General features: G+C 45.7%; 1 protein-coding gene across 1 annotated transcript in view; it reads right to left on the bottom strand.

Moving 5' to 3' along the window:
• The window catches only part of KCNH5 (potassium voltage-gated channel subfamily H member 5), a 151,429-nt gene extending 141,373 nt beyond the window's left edge, over nucleotides 1-10,056 (bottom strand). Inside the window, exon 1 of the mRNA XM_058807226.1 lies at nucleotides 9,984-10,056. Within this exon, the coding sequence (XP_058663209.1) occupies nucleotides 9,984-10,056 (73 nt within the window). The remainder of the gene's footprint in view (nucleotides 1-9,983) is intronic.
• Between the last annotated feature and the right edge of the window lie 3,508 nt (nucleotides 10,057-13,564).

Here is a 13,564-nt window from a genome sequence, read left to right as displayed (position 1 = left end):
TAGAGACCAATAAATCCAAGTGCAGGCACAAATCCACAGGAATCCACGTTTCATTAATGCTGCTGCTCACTGAGCAACCTGATAAAACTGAAGGAAGAACAGGTCAGTTCTTCCTTAAAGAAGAACCCTTCCTTAAGGGTTTCCAATAAAACCCTTTGGTTTTATTGGGTACCCAAATCTCAGTATTCACAGAACCCTCTGTATTTAACCTACCTTATATTTTACCACAAGTCATTATTTTCTTCAACCAAGACACAATTAATTCTCCCCTATTTCTGCAGTTACAAATCATAACTCCATGCAGATTTAATTCTACATGAGCCAGTCCATACCCAGCTGTAAAAATCCAACCTGTGTACTGGATGACAGGACATTTTGAGAGAACCTCTCTGGTTTTGACCATAATTTTGTAAAATTATGTTTTTACCACTAATTATTTATTGAAAGTCCATTTCTGCAGTTCCCTCCAATGAGGATGAATCCACAGCCAGTTCTGGACTAAATCCCACATGCCTGACATTCATATTCCCACAGTTCAGATTCATGATTTCCTGGCTAAGAAAGGTCATCACAGTTGTATCTTTGATCATTATTTCCACAAGTCTATGGCAAATTCCACTCTGTCCAATTTCCAGCTGGCTGTCTGAACCAGGTGTAAGAGACAAAGGCTGGAAAAAAACTCATTTTATCTCCATCTCCATTTGCCACAGGACAGCCAAAAATTGAGGTGCTCAGACTCCCTTCATGGGAGAGGCAACCTCTCCTTTCCCGCTCAAGTCTTTGACAGATAAAAGAGGTGTTTTAGACCCTCTTCAGAAGAAAAAGGAGCCAACAAAATGTCTGGAAATGGCAGGGTGGTGGGCATGGCACCAGCACTGGGATCTCCACAGCCATATTCCTGTCAGATCCAATAGACAAGAACTACATTCTGCAAGCAAGTCTTTTGAGAGAATATGTTCTGTTGGAGTTATTCTGAATAAAAAGTGTTTCTTAAGGGAGATTAGTTACTTATAACTGAGCATCACTGAATCCAGCCACTACACCTACACCAGAACACAAGAATTTACTTTAATTATGTCGCAGCTTCATGGAAAGATCACAGCAGGGATTGCCAAGGACAGCCAAAGGTATGAATGGCAGGGCACAAATACAGCTGATGTCATCTGTAAGGTGCTGTAAACCAAAACTTGTGCAATATCCCTGCTGTGCCCAGAAAGGAAAAACTCTCTCTGTGAAGCTTTCCAATCTCACAAATATTTTTCTACAGAAGCTGGGGCTTCCCCACTGGTCAGAGAGACACTGGTCACTGCTGAAAGCAGGACAGCAGCTCTGAGAGGCTGTGGTCTGATCCAGTACATGGAGAAACTCCAGGAAACTGGGATCCAGATAACCATGGTGTGGTGTCTCATACTCTAAAAACACTTACATGCAGCTAATTTCAAAACTCACATGATTATCACCCCAAAATCCCTGGTGATGTGTTCATCCTTCTTAGATTTCTCCAATGCACTGAAAGTGCACATCCACTTCCCATTTCCTTACAGACAAAAGGCCAATTTATATTATTTCTAAGCTTGTCTTGATGTCAATTTTTATTATTTCTAAGCTTGTCTTGATGTCATTGCCTCCACCAACCATCTTCTCCCCCCATTCCCCTTTCTGATGCCCTGTAGGGAACCCAAATCCCAACTCTGTAGGTTGTGCATGCTCCTTGGCTGTTCACCTCTGAACAACAGTGTCTGTCTGTCTGCCTGTCCGTCTGTCTGTAAGGAAAGCAGGGTCTGCCAGCAGATTCATCTGTCTCAGAGTTGCCAGATTCCTCTCAGGAAGGCAGCAGGTTTTTTATTAACTAACATAACTCTCCTATTTGCAAGGTTTAATGCTGATGGCAAGGAAACGGGGTATTAGAGACATTCAGTCAGCAAAACTTCACGTTGGAAAACACAATTGAGAAAAACAATTTTTTAAAAGGCACTGCATTTGCTGTTGCCACGATTTTATTTTGTAAAAAAAGGCTCTTTTGTTTAAAGGCAGCCTATGCTGTAGAGCAGCAAGCTTTTAATCTTACTCTATCTTGCAGTAGCTGGCACTCAACACGGTGCCGAGCCTTGTGTTTGTTATTAAAACAAAATAAAAAGATCACAGCGTGCGAGCAATTTTTTTAACTAACAAAATGCCTAAAGCGGTGTAAAATTCCTGTTATGTAATGACAGGAGAGCAAGAACAGCTAAATCATTCCAGGAGATATGCTTAACCAAGTGAGAAGCGTTGTCTCTAATCATCTTTTCTCAAGAACGCTTGGGTACCACTTGCAACCAAAATTGTTTAAATCACCATTTTTGAGAATTCCCTTTCTTCTCAAGGAAACTGGCAACTGACCTCTTTTAGAAAGGTCACCACTGAAAAGATGTTCTAAAGAAAATAAAGTAGTAGCAGAACACAAACAACAATAATTATTATAATAACAAAAAGCAGCAGCATTTTCATCTAGGAGCAAATTCCTACCGCTGTCAACTTTACAGAGCTGTCCTTCAGAACTCCCACCCTTCCACTGCACAGCAAAGGCAGCTCAGACCTCATGGGGGCTGAGAAACATCTGGAATTTGCCTTTTTTTGCTGATATAAAAGCCCCAAACCACTTCAACTGCTGTCAGTTGATTCTCCTCAAATCTACACAGGGTCAGCAAATTGCTACAGATTTGTTTAGAGCATCTTGTAAAGGGTGTCTCAGGAGGGATGTAATAAAAAAGGTCTCTTTTTAAATTTTCTTAGCTTTCCTGAGCGAGTCCTGGCCCTGACAATCCCTGGTGTTGTCTGTGCTGACTCCAACCACGTGCTCCAGAGGTGCTGCATCCCCAAGGAATACAGAGGAAGATCCTAAACCCTCTTGGAGGGCACAGCCCTCTGAAATCTGCCTCAACAGGCACCAACGCCCCTCCAGCTCTGGGGCTGGCTGCAGACAAACCTCTGCTCTTGAAGCACAACCCTCCCCCAGCACTTTGTACTCCTGTCTGTAAAACCACAGTGCTGTTTTCTAACAAAGCTGTAATTTCCCCAGTGTCTTTAAAGCATGCAAAACATCACTGTCACCCAATTTACCCAGTACATTAAGTGTTGCTTGCCTGAAAAAAACCAAGAAAACCTCTCAAAGGACTGACTCTTTACATCACCTTTCTGTGCCACTGTTGTCTTTATTTAATGCTCATATTATGAAGATGCAGAGGGCTAAAGCCAAAGCAAGGTGTGATCACACCTTAAATTATCCACTTCCTGCCTCAAAAACGTGCTCCTCAAAGAAAACAGAAGATGAATAACCCAGCCCTGGCTGAAATATTAAATCCACATGTAAGCCACTCAGCTGGGAACACAGCAGCTTTCAGCAATTTAGCAAGCGAGCTCAAGAAGAAAAATTAGAGCCTGCCTGAAATTTACCTCCTTGAAAGTCAGAAGATGAACTGCAGTCATTTGGAATGTGAATGGAAGCCCACAAACACCCCCTGCCTTTCCTGTGGCACATCACTGACCCCAGGAAGAGCTCTGAGGCAGTAAGGACATGAGAGCATCTCTATGCATTACCTGAAAATTTGACGTTTCATACAATTCTGATCACAGTTTCTCCCCCACACATCCATTTATCCTAGAATTAAACTGACCCTCACCTATCCCAGTTATCATCTAAATGCCTCTGCTGAATCTGCTCTCTATTAAAATTATGCAGAACACAACATAGATGTACTGGGACTAAATTCAAACTGGAGCACGCTGCAGCTCTCACTCAAGGCACACAGGCACCCTCAGGGAGAAGCAGAATCCAGACTTCCAGCTTTACACAAATGAAAGTGCTGCTTTCACATTCCCAGAGGAGGAAATTATGGTACCAGGAGCTCCTCAGACACAGGGCTCCTCTTGCAAACACTGAGCCAGTCCTGGATGCAGGTCCACAGAGCCTGGCTGCTTCTCAAAAAAACCTGTTTGGGCAGAAAATCAGCTGCACCCCCTGTGTCTCCTCTCTGTGCCAGGGGCTGGAGCAAAGCTTTCCACAGGACTGATCCTAAAACCCCTCCCAGGTGGGGAGTCAGGCACTTGGGATAGCCAGGGCTCAGCAGTTCCAATAGCCAGTGTCCTGAGTGTGCTGATTAAACAAGTATTGTCCTTTTTTGTATCTGAAAAGCAGATTATTAGAGTACCAACTCCAAAATCTTCTATTATTTAATGTTATCAAATCAGAAAATCCTATTTCCTTCAGCTATCCAAGAGAATGACTTAAAATCCCAGTTCACCACCAGACATCACCCTGTAAAACAGGCTAATTAAATGTATTTTCACTTCCTGACATTATTCCTTGGCTGCAAACTCCTTCCGACTGCAACAAGAAAACTCAAATGTTTCCTCAAAAAAAAAAAAAAATCAATTTAATTATTTTCCTTCTCACAGGTTTCAACATTAACCTGGGAATGCAGCAACTCTTGCAGTGACCTCTTGTGGCAAGTGCTCAGCAGCTCTCAAACTTCCCCCAAAAGAGAGGATGGAAAACATCTCCCACCGAGTACAGAATGAAAGAAAAAAAAAAAAGAAAAAAATTACAAAAATAAGAAAGAATAATTACAAAAATAATAAAAATTACAAAGGAAGGAAGGAAGGAAGGAAGGAAGGAAGGAAGGAAGGAAGGAAGGAAGGAAGGAAGGAAGGAAGGAAGGAAGGAAGGAAGGAAGGAAGGAAGGAAGGAAGGAAGGAAGGAAGGAAGGAAGGAAGGAAGGAAGGAAGGAAGGAAGGAAGGAAGGAAGGAAGGAAGGAAGGAAGGAAGGAAGGAAGGAAGGAAGGAAGGAAGGAAGGAAGGAAGGAAGGAAGGAAGGAAGGAAGGAAGGAAGGAAGGAAGGAAGGAAGGAAGGAAGGAAGGAAGGAAGGAAGGAAGGAAGGAAGGAAGGAAGGAAGGAAGGAAGGAAGGAAGGAAGGAAGGAAGGAAGGAAGGAAGGAAGGAAGGAAGGAAGGAAGGAAGGGCAGAGCCCCAATTAGAAATAAAACCACAAAGCAGCTGATCATATCTCAAGAAAATCTAGCTTTTCCTTTCACTAGCATGGCATTCTTTAAGTTTCTATATTAGTAAAATGGCACAGAGCTTCCACAACTATTTTTTAAATAAAAATAAACACTTTAGCCATGCAGAACTCCCCCAATTTCAGCAGCAGCAAACAGAGACGCTTAATCTGCCTGTGCTCAGCAAGCCCACTTGAAAAGCAAGGAAAACAGGGTGTCTGCAATTGCAAACCCCTCACATATGTCATCTAGGAATGCTTGTCAGTGTAAAAATCCACTTTGCATTGATTCATGTGTCAGCAAGCTCCCTGCAGTCACTGAAACTGCAGAAGGAGCCTTGTGCCTTCCAATGCCAAAGAAAACCCAATGACATGAGCACCTTGGTAATCCCTTCTTTAACTCCTGAGCTGAACTGGAGGATGGAAACTTTCACCCCACGGTGCATCCTGCTTTCATGCAGGGATTTAGGGAACTGCTGAGCCCTGCATTTTTCTCTGAGGATCCCAAGTGACAGACATCCACTAAACTCGAAGTACTTTGTTTTAAAGAACTTTCTCTGGGCAGCGTGTGTGATTTAATTGGAGCCAGATGAAAATGCAGCTTGGTTTAATGTAGGGGAGAGAAGCCCACATGCACCAGACCCCACATCCCTGCCTGGGAGACAGGAACCCTACACAGCTAGTAAGAACAGAAGAGACAAGAGACACTTATTTTATCTGTAATACCACAGGAATAATAATTTAAAAGGTGCCTTATTGCTACAGATGTGACACTTGTTTTTCCCTCCGTTACAGGTAACCTGCCTTGACAAAAATCACCTGTGAACAGAGCTGATCCTTCCACCCACCAGTCACAGGGACCCAGCAGGGCATAAAGGTCTGTGTGAAGCAATTGCTTTTTAGGAACACAGCGTAAAGCTGAAAAAGGCCAGGAATAAAATGCTAGCTTCATTAAAACTCATGCTGAAATTCCCATGTAAGCCTTAGAGAGGCAATATTTCATCCCAGTGTCAAAATGCATTTGTGAAAGACCCACTTTCATGAGAAAGCTTCTAAGGGTTATTGCAATAGAAACAATATCCAATAATGATGAATGTTATCATATAGATAAGATTATATAGTTTTTCACTAAATTCATCCCCTCTTCCAAACTGTTAGCAGTCTTTACTGCATATTGCTGCCAAGTCCCAGACACCCTTTCCACAAATTCACACTCTACCATAAAAGCAAATTATGCCATTAACATATACTTAATTTTTCTGCTGATAGAATTTGTGAAAGCAAGACAAAACTTAAATGTCTCAACTCACTGGATGACTCTGCCCATGGGACAGGTCCATAAATCCCAGCCCTGATCTAGGGACTTGCCCAATTCTGTACCCTCTGCACTTGCACAGCGCTGAGCACGGGTGAGTATCACTCAGAGCTCTGAATGCACTGAAGAAGTGAACAACAATATCAGTAATAACAGGCACAGCCTGCTGAGAACATCTTGGGAGAGAACATTGCTCTTAGGATGGTCCTTATTAAACATCCCAAATACTAATGGCAGTAAAAGGCAGTCACCTTAATGTGATTTAGCCCAGTGCTCTCACAAAACACCTTTCAGCTCAGCAAAACACTGGTGCTCTTCAGATCTAGGGCACAGCCAAGGCTGGAGCGAGATCGCATCAATCTTGGTGAGCCTCAGATAAGCCTCAGTGCATTTTCACTGTGCTTTAAAGGAAAAAAGGAAAAAAAAAAAGATTGCAGGGAGTGCACTGAGATTACCCTGAAGACAGGTCTGCTTGTCCCTTTCACCAGGAACAGCAGCCCTAAGGACAGAGGGCTCTCCCTGTGGGCTTTGGCTCTCCTTAAGTGGAGCTCAGATGTGGTGAGGGCAAAGACCCTGCAGAGCAGAGGCTGCCATGCACCCCCCATGCTTTGGGAAGGACCTGCAGCTTGTGATGCTGCCCATAAACCAACCTTCAATGCTGACCTAAAACACTTCACAAGCTCCAAGGTGTAAAGTTGTCTCCAAAGGAGATGTTGTTCCCCCAGGGGAACATGGTGGGACCTCTCCATCACTCTGACAGCAGCTCCATCCTTCCCAAACACCCTGGCATGGAGAGGGGCATCCAGCAGGGCATCCAGCAGGGCAGCCTAGCTCTCCCACTCTCCAAGAGAGAGGGCAAAGAGCCTTGGTCACTGTTTCACATCCACCCTGGTCACAGCCACCCCGTTCCTTTCTCCTCAGCTCCTTGGTGCTTTGCTCTTGGCTGCACACTGCAAGGGCTTTTCCCAAAATTTTAACCTGGTAAGCAGCCAAAGATGAGGTAAAAAGGAAGGGTTCACGACATTCCTAAAGAGAAAGTGCCCAAATAATGCTGAAAATTTAATATATGATTGCTTTTAACACCAGGCTAGACACCACACCAAGCCTGCACACCGTGTTCCCGCTACACCCGCTCCCAGTCCTGACTTTTCACATTTTAAAATTATTACAATTCTGTCTATAAATTTTGTTATTAGGATCCATCTCTGGTAACTCTGAGTAATTTGTCTCCATCAACACTTCATTTTGAAGCCATTGCTTCTATTTCACCTGAAGAAGAGCCTATCTGCTGAAATACCTGCCTGACTTTTTCCAGCACTACCCATAGCCTAATAGAAATTATTACCTGTGCCTACAAACCTTCTCTTGGTTGTTAAGAAAAGATTTATGATCAAGAAGTGCAATGAGATTGCATAAATGTGACAAATCTCAAAAGATAATGTTCCTGAAACAGGAACGGTGACAGAAACGCTTTTGGGGGAATGCTGAAGATGTATTTTAAAAAACAATCATCAGTCTTTCCTTCATCCCATTCCTCAAATTGTCAAGGAAAAATCCCTTGGAACTTGGTGAATCCAAGTCTTAAAACAAACGCAGCAGACCAAATCCTTGTCTTCTTCAAGCACTGGCAGGAGATACTTGAACCAGATTTGCTCCACTGTATACTATTAAGTTTGGATTAAACAGTACTGAATCCAATGAAAATTACTATTTCTATAAAGGATAAATAAGGCTATGTCCTGAATGACAAAAATAAGAACTAAATCATGTTTCAGCTCACAACACTGACAATTTACATGAGTTAAATACAAATTCCCAATCTACTTTCCTCTTTGTGTCCAACAGAGAAGATTTACCTCTCTAGTGAACACCATGCTTAGATATCATCAGTGGCACAGAAAAAGCAGAATGAATGACCAGATCAGCATGATTTATGCTCCTAAATTAAACCAGGTTAAAAACTGGAGGGGATACATGCTTTTAAAGTATAATGTTCAAAAGCCTTCTGAGCTTTTCCAATTTTTGATGTCTCAAAGCTTTACTGAGCTTTCACCAGGGAGGATGTGGGATTTAATTAGAGCACGATACAAAACCATGGCATTCCCAAACCATGCTCCCAGCCCAGCCACTGACATGCTGCCTGACCTAGGGAAATCAGCTGTTATGCCCCAAGCCCCCATTCATGCCACAATTTGATGAACAGGTTGAGAAAACCTCTGTATGTCCTCTTCCACAAGGAGCCGTGAAGTGTAATTAAATTCCACCCAACACTTTGAAATTGTCAGAGGGAAAGTGCTATATAAATGCCTATTAATTAAGCCTGCATTTAATATTCTGGGAAATAACTACACTATTGTGGGAAAGCAGCTCTTGGAGATCGGGCAGCTACAGGGCTTGACAGGGAGTCAGCTGCCGACCACAGAACTGACAGAGGCAACACAACAGGGAGGAAGCCCCCCTAAACCAGCTCAATACCAAGCTGGCATTTTAACACACACAACATTTTAAAACAAATTCCAACTCCTCATCCCACTCCTGCTCATGAGGAAAATCCATGAATCACCAGTTCACTACCTGCTGTCCAAATCCACTCCAAGCCAGCACACCAGACCACACTGGTGTGACTGAGAGGTACATCCAGCACTGTGCAATAGGGAAAGGTGGGATGGAACATTTTTCAGCATAATTTCACAACCCATTGGTGTCTTGATTAATACTAAATGCAGTAATTCTTCTCTACACTCTGCTCTGCTCACCTTTCCCACTCCTGAGCCCAGGTGTACGCTGGCACAGCAATGTTTCCCCCTGGCAGCATCACCCTAAACCTGGGCTGACCAAGGAGTTATCTTCTAGCAAAACCCAAAACTGAGCTCTCCTACATTTGTGCGAACACTCCTATGTCTCAGTAGCTCTGTGCCAGTGCAAAAACTACATTAAAAAATTAATATAACCAGCACAGGACTTGCCTAAAGCAGCATCTACACCAGCACACCCAAATAGCTGCAAACACATCGTAACTTTAATGGAGCTGTGTACAGTGCTCTCGATCACTGCTTTGCAATAGAAAGGGTGAAATTAACTCCGGCAGCAAGGAATAACTGGGTGCCACAGTCCTGAACCAGCCCTGAAAATATTCACCTAACAGAGGAGCCGTAAATGACCAAGTGCAGACAGTTCTTAACCCATTTGCTCAGCCACAGGATTGCCATCATCCAAACCACAGGCACTCCCTCACCGCTTTCCCGGCACCTTCGCCACAGACTTTAAAGTGCCACAGAATCGCAAAAAAACTTTGAACCCCCTGAACGGAAACAGTTGCAAGTCCTAATTATTACAAAACTAAAGATAAAGAAAAAAATTATTTAAAAATTTAAAGACCGGATGAGCGAAGAGGAAAAATAGATAATCATAAAAGAGAAGAAGGTTGGAATTGGCAGTAGCGACTGCGATGTGAGAAGTGCGGGGAGACAGGGCAAGGACCGCGAGGGGATGCGCGAGAGGGGACGAGCGGATCGCGTTCCTTGAAGGCACCGCTTTGGCACGGACCCACCGGCGCGGCAACGCCGGAGGGACCGAGGGATGGACGGACGGACGGACGGACGGGCGGATGGATGCATGACGGGGGTATCTCTCACCGCTGGAGCGCCGGACGATGTTCTCCAGGAAGGTGTTCTGCGGTGCCACCAGCCCTCTCTTGCCCCCCGGCATCCTGCAGCGCCGGGCTCGGGGGCCGGGGGTGCGCGGCGGCAGCGGCGGCGGCGGCGGCGGCGGGGGGGGGCCGGCGGCGGCGGCGGCGGCGGCAGCGCCCGGTGCCCGTGAGTCGCGCAGGGGCGGCCGCGGCCGCTCATGGTAGTGGCGCCCCCGCGGCGGCTGCAGCGCGGTCTGGGGCCGCGCCGCGCTCCGCGCTCCCAGCGCCGCGCCCGCCCCCCCTGCGCCTGCGCGCCCGCCCCGCCGGCCCCGGGGACGCCCGGGGATGGGGGGGATGCGGGGGGGACACGGCAGGGGATGGGGATGGGGATGGGGAAGGACGCCCCGGGATGGGGAGGATGCGGGAGGCACCGCGCGGAGTCCGCGAGCATCCCCCGAGCATCCCTCCCACCCCGCCTTCGCTGGTCCCCTGCGAAGTTCTGCCCTGAGCGAAACTCAGGTTTTGCATCTAGACATTGTTTTGTTTGTGGTTGTTCTTTGGCTTGTGTAGGGTTGGTTTTTTTGTTGTTTTTTTTTTTCCCCCCCAGCGGTTGGGTTCGAGGGAAAACCCTCGGGAGTGCTTGTGAGGCACACGGGAAGGCGGCCGCGCTTTGCCCGCAAAAGATAAACGCAAAGTGCAACGAAACGTGTTAAATGCCACTAGCCTTGCCTGAAGGCATCAAGATATTTCTTGGAGGATTCCCCCCTCTCCGTGCGAGGAAACAGGAGACGGATTTGGGGTTTCTCTCCTCGTATTTTCTCTTTTCTCCTCGCATTCAGGGAGCAGGCTCTGCCGCGCCGGAGCCCCAGAGGAGCAGGTGAGTCAGTGCCGGAGCCGCCACACCCGAGCTCCCGAGTACGCTCTGCCCTGTTCCTGACCCAGCCGCCCTCCTCCCTCCAGCCCTTTCCTGACTAGGACCGCATTTTTTAAAGCTATGGACAGTAAAATCCTGGAAGGAATTTCTCGACCTACTGCTTCTGCCTCTGCTAATTTAGCATGCTGCTGCAGACAGGCAAGGATGGTAGAAGGAACCAAGACATGGAAAATCAGTGTTTGTTCAGAGCAGGAGCACGCTCTGCAGAGCACATCCCGCTGTGCCGCACGCTCCTGCCCTGCTTGGCACAAGCAGCAGTGCATCTCCCAGAAGACATCATTCCACTGTGGAAAAATCAATTTATTTATCTTTTCATTCTGCTTGCAACACCTGCTCCTTCCTGTGCTTGAGTCTTGGTCCAGCGAGGCACACTGAGGTTACCTGCACTCCACGGCTTAAAGTTTAAAATCTCTGCCACACCAGGAGCTGCTGCTGGAGCAGCACTTTCCTGGGTGCCACTGCTGCTGTTCCTGGAAATTGTCTGGTTTTCCTTTCATTTAAACGAATGCAAATCAGGAGCAGCTCAATTGGGAGTGCTGACAGAAAACAAGTTTGAGGTGTGAACCAGACCCGATTTGTCAAACATTCCTGTTTTCCTCCCAGGTCTGGCATCTTCAGGGCTTTCCTTAGAGTGGTGTGGTTTAAAAGATGCTCCTGCTGAGCACTGCCCCGAGGTGCAGGGGAATTTTTCTTCCAGTAATTGGACGGTGGAGGGCAACACCTTTGTTTGTTTCAAGTGAGCTGTAGGTCACCTAGCCCAGCCGTGCACAGGCAAATACTGTGTGACTGATCTGTCTGGACAGTGTTGCCATGAGCTCTTCCTCCGCAGTTCCCTCCCTCCCAACCAATCTGAATTTTTCTACTCATTTCCCAACTTCATTTTGAAGCCTAGACTTGCTACTTGTCCTCCCACACCCCTTTTCATCAGACCCCTTCTTGTTCACCCTTTCCCCTAAACTTTTCATCATGCCCAAGAGTCACTCCATCCCCCCTGCTCCATCTCCTCAACATCAGATCCCTCGTTTTTAAGTTCTCTTGTTGTATTTCCAGTGGCACTAATTAAACAATAGGTTATGGAGAGGGGCAAGCTCCAAAAACATATCTTTAAATGTCACAGATCTCAGAGAGAAATGGCAAGACGTGGTGGGATGTTTCTATGCCAAGGGTGCAAAAAACTCCAGAGGACACTTCCTTCTTTTCCTGGAATGCTGGATGAGGCTAAAGATAACCTTGAAAAGAAGAGTCTGACAAAGAAAGCAAACTGGGAACTGCAAAGAGACTCTTGTCTTCTTTTGGGAATCTTCGAAGTGTGCTTTGAAACAGCATCAAACCACCAGGCAGGAAACTGTCAGAAAGGTTTGAGGTCATTGTAAGTAGGAAAAAGACAACTAGGCAGCTTCTTTCTACATCAAAAATACCCAAATACCCCAGTCTCAACCTGCTGTTCTCAAGTGCAGCAGAAGACCCACTGTGATTCAAAATGCCTTTTTTTTTTCCAGAATAGATAAGTCAAAACAGTTTCAATTTTAAGGAATTAATTAATTGTTAAAACATTAAAAAGAAAAAAGAAAAGTAGTCTAAGCTAAATGTAACAACATTCCTGATGGATGATCAGAGCATTCCTAGTTCTTCTTTCTTCACGGCTTGCAAACTTTGTTTCTTAAAGGGAAGAAACGAGTTTTCCTTTCCTAAAAGGAAAAAGGTAGAAAGGGAATGAGCACATCGCTGTACCAGAGTAAAAGTAGTCACGATTCCTTCCTCTTCTGCTCCACCATTTCCTTTCTTCTGAAATTTGAAGCAGCTGCTCAGAGTGACTTCCTTCTTTTCTGGTATTTCTACAAAAGGCACAATCCCCCAAATCCCCCAGCAGTGGGCGAGCACCGAGCTCCCACAGCAAGGGGAGACAGTACACACTGTGAAGTTCAGCTGCACGTGGTGAAGAGCTGACCCTTGGAATCTAAACCTACAGGAGAGGGTTATTTTCCTTCAGGGACTATTAAACATTTCAGAACTGGTTCTTATTCACAGCACAGAGCTTTAAATGTGTCTTCTGTGAATTTATGAATTGAAGAATCATCGCTCCCAGGGCTCCTAGGAGAGGAGGGAGACAGAGCAGCATAAACAGGTCAGGCACTGATCCAATGGAACAGCCTGAGTCATTGGCACATCCCAGCTGCTGAACAGCTCCACATCCCCTTTGCTCTCAGTGCTGCGTGTAACATGGTGAGTCAGGTTCCCTGGGACTGCCCTGGGGACCCAGTGAGACTCACTCGTGTAGGGCTAAAAATGTTCAGAGCAGAGCTGAGTCAGGGGATACCCTTGGCAAGGCTCAGAGCTGAATGCTAGCCCAGGTGCACACAGAAGACTTCCCATTCTAAAAACCACCATCAAGATGAACGTGGGCTTTGGTTATAAACAATGTGATTTGTGCATATGAACTCCAAATTAGCACTATTTGCTTTCCAATGAGCTGCATGTATTCCTGTAACAGGTCAAGTGGGAAACAAATGCCAGAGACAGACATTTACATTTAATGGTGGAAAAGCAGGTAGAGTTTTCTCCTTAAAGGCAAAAACATCTACACCAAAGGATGTGACAGAAGAGACTTTTCTCCTAAGAGGCATTAGACAATAAATCTTACTCCATGAGTGAAG

The sequence above is a fragment of the Ammospiza caudacuta genome, chromosome 6 (genome assembly GCF_027887145.1).
Source record: "Ammospiza caudacuta isolate bAmmCau1 chromosome 6, bAmmCau1.pri, whole genome shotgun sequence".
Classification (NCBI taxonomy): Eukaryota; Metazoa; Chordata; class Aves; order Passeriformes; family Passerellidae; genus Ammospiza; species Ammospiza caudacuta.
The sequence above is the reverse complement of the archived record's forward strand: the minus strand, read 5'-3'. Positions and strand labels throughout refer to the sequence as shown.